Source organism: Actinia tenebrosa, unplaced genomic scaffold, assembly GCF_029948245.1.
Source record: "Actinia tenebrosa isolate PJP-AT-01 unplaced genomic scaffold, QUT_ActTen_1.0 PGA_scaffold2__45_contigs__length_23673736, whole genome shotgun sequence".
In the NCBI taxonomy this organism is placed as follows: domain Eukaryota; kingdom Metazoa; phylum Cnidaria; class Anthozoa; order Actiniaria; family Actiniidae; genus Actinia; species Actinia tenebrosa.
In genome coordinates, this window is record NW_028292579.1 from 615616 (window position 1) to 628034 (window position 12419).

General features: G+C 37.9%; 1 protein-coding gene across 1 annotated transcript; it reads right to left on the reverse strand.

Annotated features, from left to right (window-relative positions):
• Positions 1–394: 394 nt before the first annotated feature.
• Positions 395–9398, reverse strand: LOC116308209 (uncharacterized). Its single transcript, XM_031718591.2, has 7 exons — positions 8817–9398; positions 7659–7696; positions 7247–7282; positions 6902–6962; positions 6369–6787; positions 5421–5469; positions 395–5346 (listed from the first exon to the last, which is right to left on the reverse strand). Exons 1-7 carry the CDS (start codon positions 9193–9195, stop codon positions 932–934), a joined length of 5397 nt encoding a protein of 1798 aa, XP_031574451.2. The 5' UTR covers positions 9196–9398; the 3' UTR covers positions 395–931.
• Between the last annotated feature and the right edge of the window lie 3021 nt (positions 9399–12419).

Here is a 12419-nt window from a genome sequence, read left to right on the forward strand (position 1 = left end):
TAGCCCCCTTGTCAGGTGAGTGAAAACGCTACGTTCGTTCTTTTAGGAAACCTGCATATGATTAAAGATTTGATAAGGATCATTATCTTCGATATATCATAGGTTCAAATAATCATGGCTAGGAATGCGTGTTGATAAAAAGATTCAACTTTAGTTCCTATTTTACTTTTTACTGAGTAATATCTTGAATTCTCAACACGGAAATGAAAATAATATTACATTTCCGAAAATTTCATAAGATCAACCATTTGCAGAAAAGCCGCGAGATACCAGAAAACTTGACTGAAAAACGACATACATTGTAGTAATTATCATCAGATTAGCTAACTAGCCTTAGCCAAATTCTTTAAATGTGAATGTCCTACTAAATTAAAATTTACAATCAACTACAGTGTTCAGTAAACTTTCTAACTTATAAACTTTCTAACGGCTAAATACAACAAAAAATACATAGGACATTTGTCTCATGCAGAAAAAATACTCGATTTCAGTCTTTATGAAAATACAGCTACTTTTTACAAAATAAAGTTGGCTTTATCAAATAAGATAGCCCTACAAAATATGACACGGTAATTGCTTATTGCCGGAAGTGACGTCTATTGATAGCAACCTATAAGGCACAGGCTTAGTCGTACATTTCGTGTTCACAGTTTCAAGTTTACAGTGGGACTTTAGTTGCATCTGGGAGCATAGCAATAAGCGCGTTAAAAGGTCTCAGTACATAACCATTTCCGCATTTTGTCAGTAGTAAACATGCTTGTTTTCCTCCCTCCATAAAATCAACATATGAATTGAGTGTGTTGTGTGTCGTAAATATAGAATGTAGTGGAAGTGCGAGTGGAGCAAACATCACGGAAACCCCCATAAGGGGAGTGATGGTTGTAAAATATAAGTTTATAAGTTTGCAAAATTCAAACAGTTCAGTTCATGTTTACTCGGCCATGAGCTTCACATTATATGCATCTGCTTCAAAGTAAGTAAAGGCGATATAGAAGGCGACCTTTTTACTCAAGTAAGACTGCCCAGTGAGTGGAGGCTGGCATAAATCTGCACGAAATAAGACAGTAAGACCATCGGCTTTTATTTGCCCAACTTTGCCAGTCTTCATGATAATACCCGTGAACCTTCGCAGTCGTTTCGTTAAGCTTTCGGGAATCCAACGCTGCTTTCTGACATTTGTCACGCTTTCTTCTACAGTGACAAGCTGACCCATGCCTTTGCCAGTTCCAAGGAACACTACTGGACGATCTGGATGAAGCAAGGTAAGACGTTTCATTGAGTGAACAGATTTGATAAGCTCATCACGAGCAATTTTTCTGTCGTCCTCAAACCGTTGATCCCTACCACCATCGAGAATGCGAATGCATGTAATAATGTAGCGGTAGAGATATGCCAGAGCCGATTTTCCTTTATTGCACCAGGCTGCTATCTTGCTCTCTGCAGCTTGCAGCTCCACCGGAATGTGTGGCGCCACTCTTACCCAAAGGCGCATGGTAAGATCGACCTTGTTGTCATACTTTAGTGCCTCTTCTAAAAGCTGACTTAACTCTTCCGTGATTTCGGAAATTGGCTTGCCTCTTTCTTTGAAGAGTTCTAGCTGTAGGAGTACAATCTGCCGATTTATTGAAGCCGTGCTCGTTTTAGATGTTTTCTTCAGCTCTCGGAAGTGCTTTACAAGATCTGCCTTACTCTCAGATTTGCTCTGCCCTCTGAGTCTAAATAAATCTCGGCGCAAATCAGGATAGTCGGGGCTATCTGATACAGATTCCAGGATATCACCAGTTTCTGATATACTGTCTAAGATAAACTTATCAGCATCCGAGGACAGCAGGTAATTAAAAATTCCACCTTTAAAGGTTTTATTGATGTGCCAGAAAACGTCACACATCATTCTTACCAGGGGAATGTAGAATTTCTCAAGCGTTTCTAGGCAAAGACTGGCAGCACTCGTAAAGGCCTTCATTCCTTCGTCAGCTAGGTGAAATATGTCTTTATAGTCTGCTTTCCTATGAATCTGGTTCCTAACTTGTCGTCTGTATAGCATCCCTTTCATCTGTGTAAGTTGACCACGGATATTTTTGGGCTTGTCATAGGCAAGAAGTATACTTTCATCAGTATAGCGAAGAGCTGTTTCAAATCCAAGTACTCCTTTTCGCACGCTATAGTAGCGACCAAGGTGGGCCTTAAGAAAGGGATCGCCTGGATAAAAACTGATCGCCTTTTCAAAGACTCTAAGGACATCATCCCCCTCAGGAATATCTTCTACTAGCGATGAAAACCTTTTGTACGTTTTTTCGTCAGCAATGCGATTCAAAAGAACAGCTTTTGTAGTTTCCTCTTCCATGTAAGAAACAAATTCTATTGTTTTATCTGCTAAATTCCGTTGCCAGTTTTCTGCGTGAATATTGTAAGGAACAGTCAACAATTGACGTAAAATTTCTTTTCCAATGGTGTAGTGTCGAGGTCTCCAACGTCCATCTTCTTCAATGAGAAGTTCGATTGACTCAGGTGTTAAAATGTCGTGGATGGAATTTAATTGTCGAGGCTTGAGGTTGAAAATGGTGGCAAATTCTCTTAAGGGAAGATCCATTTGTGCATAATGATAAGCCATACTGAGGAAGCACAAAACATTTCGTTGACAATCATTAAGCCCCTGTAAACAATCACTGACGAATGGTCTGAGACCTTTGAACTGCTCTTCGAATGCGACCAAACCATAGTAAAAAGGAATTTGCAATTCCTCGTCCTCATGCCTCATTCTATTTAGTTCTGCCTTTTTTGCTGGACTTTGCAAACTGTAAACTTTAACAAATTGACCTCTTTCATCCTCTATCAAGGGCTTTGCTAAGTTGTCTTTTTCACTTGATTCTTGTTTCCTTTCTTGATAATGGCGATGCACAACGTGCATAAGAAGACAAGATACTTTTTCAGTTGAAAGATTTCCATACAATGCTGTTATGTCACTGTCTTCAGCCCCAGGAAATTCATTAATGTCTGCAAGAATGATTACAGGAAGACAGCAAAACTCCCATATTGCTTTAATTGCCAGAGACGTCTCTTGGTTTACTGTCTTGAGGCAGACACACGGATAGCGAAGGTGGAAGTCATAAAGAAGCTTCCTGGCTGAAGTTGTTCCTCCTGTTCCGCGTTGGTGGTAAAGTCTGAGATATGCAGCACCTGGATATTCCAATTCTTTTTTGATTACATTTTTTAGAGGTCCCCATGATTCTCTTTCAACTGCGTACTTCATTTCAATGCCATACCATGAGATCTTTCCTCCTCTATAGAAATAATGAGCATCCTCTTCACCATATTCAGGAATATTGCCAACGGCTGTATAAAGCACTTCCAGGACAGAGTCCACCCATCTTATTGAGGAAGGTAGAGTCGCCGGCATTATGTCATCTTGTCCACCATTGCTGCGTTTTGGAATCGAAAAGTCTGGATCAAGTTGATACAGAGGATTAGCAGTAGCTGTGCTATAAAGGGCATCGCACAGTTTGTTGATGTCAACTTTCTTGATATTTACACCCCATTCTTCTGCAATGTCGTTAAGTCTGCTATCGATATTCTCTGATGTTGAAAGAATTACGAGATGAGCTTCATTTTTCAAAGCAGGAGATGCTTGCACTTGGAGTTGAAGCTGATATAGCTTCTTGCAGAGAGCTTCATGCTCACTGTTACTATTCCATATAATCAGAAGTGTGATTTGACTTGGATGTCTTTTTTTCAACTGATTGAAGATTTCTTGTATCCAGTCCAAATTGCCAATGATATCTCTCTTCATTTCCGGCAAACCTTGAAGTAAGATCCAGGGAATTCCATTTGGCAAAGTAAATGAATTCTGAGCTTTTACGATATCCTCTTTAGGAGGAGGCAGCACCCGGCATGCAGGTTTTCCAGAATTCACGAGAAAACCATCACAACTTTTTAAATAGCCATTTATGGCGCTCTCACGATGAAAATCAAATACTGCAGCCCAGCGGACCAGTCCAAGTTGAAAAGTGTTGTACATTACTTCAGGACTTTCAGGTGACAGGAACAAAACAAACTTTTGGCGATTATCAAACAAATTCATTTCTTGAACCAGCTTGACATATGAGGCCTGATCACTTCTCGATACATTTAACCTGCTGGATTGTGGTAGAGAGTGGGATGGAAGTTTGCCGGATTTTGTTAGGATATTCATGAAGTGCTCTACAGCTCCATCCCATGTAAAACTTTTTTTCCATTCTAAGGAAAGTTCGTCTGCCAAAATAAAGGCTTGTTCGTGGTCCAATGTTATCTTGTCAACTTGTATTGCCCATATTGCAGCATCTTTTTCCTCTTCATCATCACCATTTACCCCCTCACAGTCAAGGGAAACGTCTTTAATACAAGACTGGAACTTTTCGTCAAAGTACTGGCGAATTGTATAGGCAAGCCCGCTATGCGCACTGATGATAACTGGAATTCCGATTGCAATTGCATCTAAAGCAGCCACTCCAAACGGCTCCACTCTTGCAGGTGACAAAAACATCGTGGCTCCTCGAATATCAATGAACGCTTCTTGACTGTTGCTATTGATTCGTTCGTTTAAATCCACGTGATTGCGATCAACCGCTTTCAACACCTTTTTTGTTGGATTCACAGAAGCACTGGAATCTGTGTTACAAACGACGAGAGTGGATTTTCGAGGCCAAATCTCTCTCTTACTAGATTGATTAACGGCTATAACCGCTATTCTCAACCCACTTGTGACAGGTGAATCAAACTTAGCTGGTACAAAACATCGGCACTGAGGTGATGAGATGCGATTCCTTTTGGTGAGGTCTGGAAGTCCTGGCACAATCTCAATAACTTCGCGGTTTAACAAGGAACTCCATTTTTCTTTTAGTAGAGTACCAATTACAGCTACGAAATCTGCGGACCTTGCTAATTCTTCCTCGTTGCACTGTGGACTGGCTTGCACATTGTCAAATTTTGTACACTCATTTGGAAGGTCATAAATGATGTGAACCCTTGGACATGATGATTTTTCGGCATAAAAAACAGCTGTAGGGCCTGTCAATTTTCCATAACCAATTATGAAATCTGGACGAAAGGGGAGCTGCTGATCATGCAAAAGTTGTGGATCATCTTTATTGATTCCAGGCTTCTCAGTGCACTGAATCAATTCAACATTTCCCTTTCTTGCTTCTTCTTTGTCCAGCTCCGATGACGTAAGAACTAAACAGGCAACTCTATGGCCAGCTCGAGCCAACCCCAAACAGAACTCACGATTTATTACTGGTGCACTTTCCCCCCATCCTTGCCACTTGGTACACAATGACAAAATTTGCCTTTGCGGGTTGGGGTCATGATTACCTGGAAGTCAAAAGAGTTCAACTTCCTAAATTGCATAATTGCCAAAGAACGGATTTAATGACAAATATACATACCTGAAGATTCGGACTTCTTCAAATCTGTAGAATTCGTACCTTTTTGACACTGAAAATAATTGAATTTATAATATAGTATAATAGACCAGTCTCGAATTCCAAATTACCGCTGTGTTCCTTGATTACAGACTCATTTACACAGGGTTAGCCTTGTATCAGTGTTTAAATATTGACAAATACCAATGGTAAAGTAAAGAATGCACAACTTCAACAATACAAACACTTTGAAACTCGACGGACCTTTCAGTGGAACACGTGAATATTCTGCACAAACTCGAGGCTAACCCTGTGCAAATGGGTCTGTAATCAAGAAACACAGCGATAATTTGGAATTCGAAACGGGACTATTGTTTATGAATATATAATCATTCACAAAACAAAATAGCTAAGTAGTTTTAAAATTTTGTTACTATATTGTCATACCTATATTGTTATTTCCTTTTGCATACGTGGTAGCTGATGTTGGAGCCGTTAGGCCGAGGAAGGGGGGGGGGGAGAAACTTTACTTCCCAACGAAATATTTCCGAATGAAATATAAATGAAGAGGATTTATTGGAATGCATGTCTTATGGAGGTAGATTCATGTACCACATGATCACGTTAAAGTAGCATGCATTTTTAGTAGCGTTTGATAGAGAAATTGGACTTGGAAGCGGATGATCGATCAGGAACGTTAAAGATAAGTTCACTAATGCAAACCTGGACTACTGCCAGGATTATCTTTACCAATTTTCAGTGTTTCAGAGCTTTGAGAGTTTGAAGAAGTTGAAAACTTTTCTTCATATTTTGCCCATCTAAGAAATTCGAATGACGTCTTCACGATATTAGTAGGCAGCTCTATACTAATTATAAACTAATGCATAGAAAGGGGATGCGCGCGAGCAATGCCCCTGTCTTAAACCACTCCGCCGCCATTTTTTTAAAAAGTGAGTAGTTTCTTTAACATACCTCCTTTTTTGCTTTTCGTAATACTTGGTTCTTTGTTATGTCCCACGTCTGTCTTTCCATCTCATCGTTTTGTGTTTGTTTTGTATCTTCCACAGTGTTTTCGTTATCTTTGCCTTTTGTTAAACTTGAAGAGACTCTCTCCTCCTCCTCCTTCTGGTGAGATGGCAGATCTAGAGTTTTGCTTCTTGCATTACTCTTTGTCTTTTCCGTTTCCAATTCCTTCTTATTTGTATCAGTGTCCTCTGTCAACTCCTCCTCTTTACTTTGCGGCTTTGCACTAAAATTATCTTTCTTTGATTGCAATGACTGGGGTATTACCTCTTCCCGGTTCTCATGGTGTTCCGTTTGAGCTGCTGCTTCTTCGTTTGCATCAGTTATTGGAAGTCCGGCATTAGAGTTTTCATCTTTAGAAGTGGAACCTATAAAATGCATTGCAACTCTTTTTATTGAAAATCAACAATCCCGCTTTCTATGGAATGAAATAACCTTAATTTCACACTTCACACTTACGCCTAGAAACCCATTTACAATACCTGGTTTTTTTTCAGCTCTCTTCTTTCGTCTATATTTCTTTTTCTTGTTTCTTTTCTTAGCCTAAAACAAAAATAACAGAATGATGAAGTACTATCCGAAATGTAAAAATGAGGAAAGTGTTCTGAAATGAAACTTTTTCAAAAAAAGACTCAGCATGCATTTACTGACATTTTCAAAAAAAGGTAAGAAACATAAATAGCTTCTATTTCCTGAACTGTCAATACTGCTTTTCACCTTGGTATATTCTAAAAACTTTGATTTTGAGTTATCAATCAAGGATGCAAGGCTCAAATTTGAATAACCCTTTGAAAGTACCTTGAGCAGTGAGGTCATTAATAAAATACCTTGCTTAAATCTTCTTTACTTGCGCCTGCTTCAGCCTGAATATTTAGAAAGTTATTAAGTCAATGAATTTTAAGCAAAATCACTTCGAAAACAATTAAAAAGAAACATGTTCTTGCTTTTTTCCTCTTTTGACCTGTTATTTTTCTTTAAATGCTAATATAAGGTGACATGTTTCAATACAAATTTTGTTATAAAAACCATTAACGACAAAAACAACTCACAACGAGACTAATCATTAAATAGAATAGAATAGAATAGAATAGAATAGAATAGAATAGAATAGAATAGAATAGAATAGAATAGAATAGAATAGAATAGAATAGAATAGAATAGAATAGAATAGAATAGAATAGAATAGAATAGAATAGAATAGAATAGAATAGACAATTGAATAGACAATTGAAACACAACCTCTTGTCCTTGTACATTATCTTCTTCTGTGCAAGAACCTATGAGTAGAATATGTCTTGTCAGGATTTGGCTAGAACTTATGACATATGGGTGCCATGTTGGTTAGCATTTTTAAATTATGGAGAGTAGGAAAATGTATAACCTTTGAAACTGATATTCATGACCTGTGACCTGTGTCCTATCATAACAGGGCCCTAGAGAAGTTAAAAGTATTGGAAAGGCTTTCAGGTTCTCAAGCCACACTCATAGGTAATGAAAGACAGTCAAACGTTCATTTGTACCACAATCCTAACCTAACCCTAACTCTCACCTATTAGATGAAATTGATGGTAATCAGGTGGCTGTATATTTTATGAATCACTACACAGCCAGCTTCATAATATAATAATGTATCTTTTTACACTAAATTCTGTTGCCTCGTGCTACATATGACATTTTAAATCCCAGGTGTACTCTTGCCCGTTTTGGGTAGGGATGTGCCGCTGAGCCCTCTGAACCCTGACCCTGTTCCAGAGTAAAATCCTTACCCTGTTCCGGTATTGCGAAAATAGATACCTTGTTCCAGAGAAGAATCGCTGAAAACCATATCCTATTTGCCGGTACACACATGTATAGCGAATATAGGGGAGTACCCCCCCCCCCCCCCCCAGGTTTTAAATATTAGTCAAAGCAGTTTAAAAATTATTGGCCCTTCCGTCCCCTTCTTCTATTGGTCAGGAAGTCTTGAGAATAAGAAATAAGTAAAACGTCACGCATAAAATACGTACGACGAATGACGTACGACGAATGACATTACGCATAAATTTAACAGACACGCATAAATTATGAGTAATTTTAGTTATCGAAGCCAAGTCAAAATATATTAAACGGCATATCATGCCTTAAAATATTCTCATCAAATCAAATCTAGTCAAGACTCGGTTCGACACAGTCGTAATATGAGCATAAACAACACTCGTAACGCAGCTGACATAGTAATCCATACCGGAAACAAAAACAAAGACGAATAGGAAATTCATATCAATATTGCAAGCTTCTGAAAATACTTAATAATGACAAGTTGCTTTGCAATAGTTGCTATATATATAACGTTTTTAAGAGAAACTTCGCAGCAAAAAGATTATTATTTTACATTTATGGCGCTTCAGAAGTACGCACCCTTATCTTTTTGATGTTGACTCGTCTCTGCTGGAGTCCAACTCGAAGCACACTTTATAAAGACTTCAGATTGTAAGGTTTCTTTACTCTTTCTTCTTGACTGAAATTCGTTTACTTTCAAGACAAGATCACTTCTTTTTGCCTTTTCTAATAAATAAATCAAATCTGCCAAGTCATCGACGCCGAGCTTTTTTTGCTTTTCCAGGTTGCGAAAGAAATCTAATGCATCAATCAGTACTTTCTTTTCAAAGGTTTCTTTTGAATTGTCGGGACTAGAGTTTGTAGGCATCAAAAACTTCATACATGCCAGCTCATCGTTTGTTATTTCCTGTGCAATTTCAAATAGAAGCTCTCTGTACTCTTTGTCCTTCGGATCCATTTTCTTTGGGCAAATTTACCCTCTTTTAAACTTTGTTTTCTCGAAGTTTCATGTCACCATCTTGCTTAAGCTGACTGGCCTAGTATAGCCCATATAGGTTAATTCCAGTTAGCTTGCACCTAAATATATGGCAATTTATCTCTTTGTCCTAAGTTATCTTATGTGATATTTATGGTGCTAAATAAAAGATTGTCATATTCTATTCTATAAACTCCGGGAATTTCTTATATCATTTCCCAGAATCCTTTAGAACATTTAAATTATGCAAGATTTAATGACTTCCAAGAAGCTAAAAATGCAAATGCAAATTGATGAAGCCTGAACTGTTAACAAAAGAATTCCTATTTTTAATCGTATTCATTACATTCGTGGATAGAGCTCAAGGTTATCAAGCGAGGAGAGTGCGATGCCAAGGAACCTTGATAGACATTCGTTCATTAGCATAACGAGCCACAGCGAACAAACTTTGCAAACAGCAGGGGGTACCAGTTGAAGGCAAAAAAAGGAAATTGATCTTGAAATACAATAGTAATATGCGGTTCTCATGACTATAAAATTAAATTTTGATTTTATTCAGTATTAAAATTATATTATACTTAATATCTGTTCTCTATGCTTAGCTGGTTCATCAAGCATGAAGTCCTGGCCTGATTTGGTTATTTTGTCGATGACAAATAAAATATTTTCGTCGTTCAAAAATGGTGATTTAATTCGGAAAGATTGATATTTTAAAGAGAATTATATTAATAATATGATAATATATTAATAATAATATCTAAGATATAATATTTATTAGCAGCTTAGAGAAGAAAAGTTATAGTTTCCCTCACGTAAATACTCCGAGTAAGATCTGGCCACGGGAACGGCTGGGTTCAAACGTCACGACATGGTATAGACCGTTTTCTCAAGGTTGCGTGCGCATCCAACTTGACGGGTTACAAAAGTGAAAAACGCAAATTCAGTAAAATTGAGAAGACAGTTTTACATTGAAAGAGGAGAATAATTGATTTTATGAGTTCTTACCGAAAAATCTCATAGGAATGTTTGGTAATTCTCATTAAAACTTGTTATCGAAAAAAATTCATAGCAATGCATGATAATACTTGTGTTCTGGTATCGTGGCCCGTCAAGTTCCTTATATGTGGATGCGCACCCAACCTTGAGAAAACGGTCAATTGGAATAATAGCGCATTAAAGCTATGTAAAATTTGAACTAATTCTTTTATAAATATGTGTTATTATGCCTTGAGGTACTATTCTTTTAACCTTGCGTTACCATAAGCATTTACAAAATCTGCCATCGGAGTCGGTTTTGCGGTATCGTTTATTCAAAGAATGTATAGAGACCCCCAACTAGTCGACTGCCCATCGTTATAGTGTGAACATAGCCTGAAACACCAATCAGTTGGAGGTCTTTTGGTTGCTAAGAGCGTGCAGCTCGTTATGTCATTTATCGAAGGGAGTGGTGTGGGGGGGGGGGGGGGGGGGCGGTATAGGTGAGAAGTGGAGGGCTTCAAATTTTTTTTTAAATGTTGGAAATAAAAAGAGGATCCCGAAGACAATTGAGCATGTAATGGGGGAAATGTCTTTTCTCTTTCTCTTGGGATTTGTGGATCCGCTTCCGATATATGAGATATTTTGAAACAAATCAACGACAAAGACCGTAGCTGGTGGGAGGGGGCAAGTGCCCCACCTCTCTGACACGCGTGCATGTCTCTGTACTGTAATATAAACACGTTGGAAGCTGCAGAGCACGAGAGAACCAAGTTTAGTAACACGAATCGTGGCCGAGTGTTTAAATCAAAGTCAGAGAAATAATAATAATAATAATAATAGTAATAATAATAATAATAATAATAATAATAATAATAATAATAATAATCGTCAATCAAGGTGTTTCCATGACATTACAAAGTTACATGATTTCCGATGTCATTGTTTACCAAGCCGGACAAACTAGTGCAAAGCCTGCGCGGTCAATTCACGTGACTATACTGACAGTCCTGTTATGACGTAAAAACATTATCATTTGGAGTTTCGTGTGTCTAGTCGATTTATTTCCTTTAACTCTATTGATTATCTTCGTGGACTCTACTGTACTCTTCAAAACCTTCCGCAAGACAAAAAAACCCCTACTCTCCCCAATTGCCACCTTTACCCCTCACCTCCACCCATACGAATATAGATTCGTTCTTGGTCACTCAGTTATTAGGTGACACGACAAACTCGCTCTTGTGACGTTAATTTGGAAACTGAACGAACAAATATCAGTGTCAGGATTTAAACCTTTTTTACTGTCAAATTAAAATGTAAAGACAACGATCAGGCATAGTAAATGGGAAAATATTAATCTTGTTACGAATTTAAGTGGTAGAAAATGCGCAAAAGATTTCAGGAGTAATAATGACGATTATGGGATATCACTATAAACTAACCATAGATCTTAAAACCCATAAAATCTTTCATAATCTGGGAATGAAACTCAAACATCTTTACTCCAACATTTGTAGCAAAAGATCTATTTTGTTATCTGCGGTAGAATTCCATTGTGATCTGACAAAACTAAAATTACCAGCTATGCATAATTTACGAATAGGTGTGTTAAAGAAAGATGCCTGTTGGATAGCAGTGAGTTTGAATTATTCACTATCGTACTCAGAGGTCTAGCGCGAAGAAGAAAGACTGGTCTCTCTGTGGGAGAAATAGAACGTTCTTCGGCAGACACACAAGCATTGGAGACAAATAAGTAACAAGAAGAAGAAAAATAATTCATTAAGGACCCTGACACCTTCAATAAATGACGGCACAGCTCTTATAATTAATCAAGAATGCAATTACTTTGAAATCTTTTTTATCTCCAACTTCGAGGGGTTTAAAAATTGGTGATGTTATCAGTATTACATATATACGGGCCGGGTGAAGACACCAGCGATGAGGTGTGTTCTGAAAGTGATCTTGTGAAATACGACATCCAAGATAAGCAATATCGATTTATACCATGAGTCAAGATTGTTATAAGCTGTGTTTCACAGGGTGATTCGTTGTTTTTATCTTACGTATTTTCCCCCGTGATTCTTGTCCGTGTTTTGAGGTATAATAGTGTACATTTGGTCTCAGCCATACGCACGTCTTGTTGACATGATCGGTATCTTCTTTGACAATTGTAAATCTTCCTGTGTTTTGCTGAAACCCGCAGAAATATCTTCGCATCATAAGTACTCCAG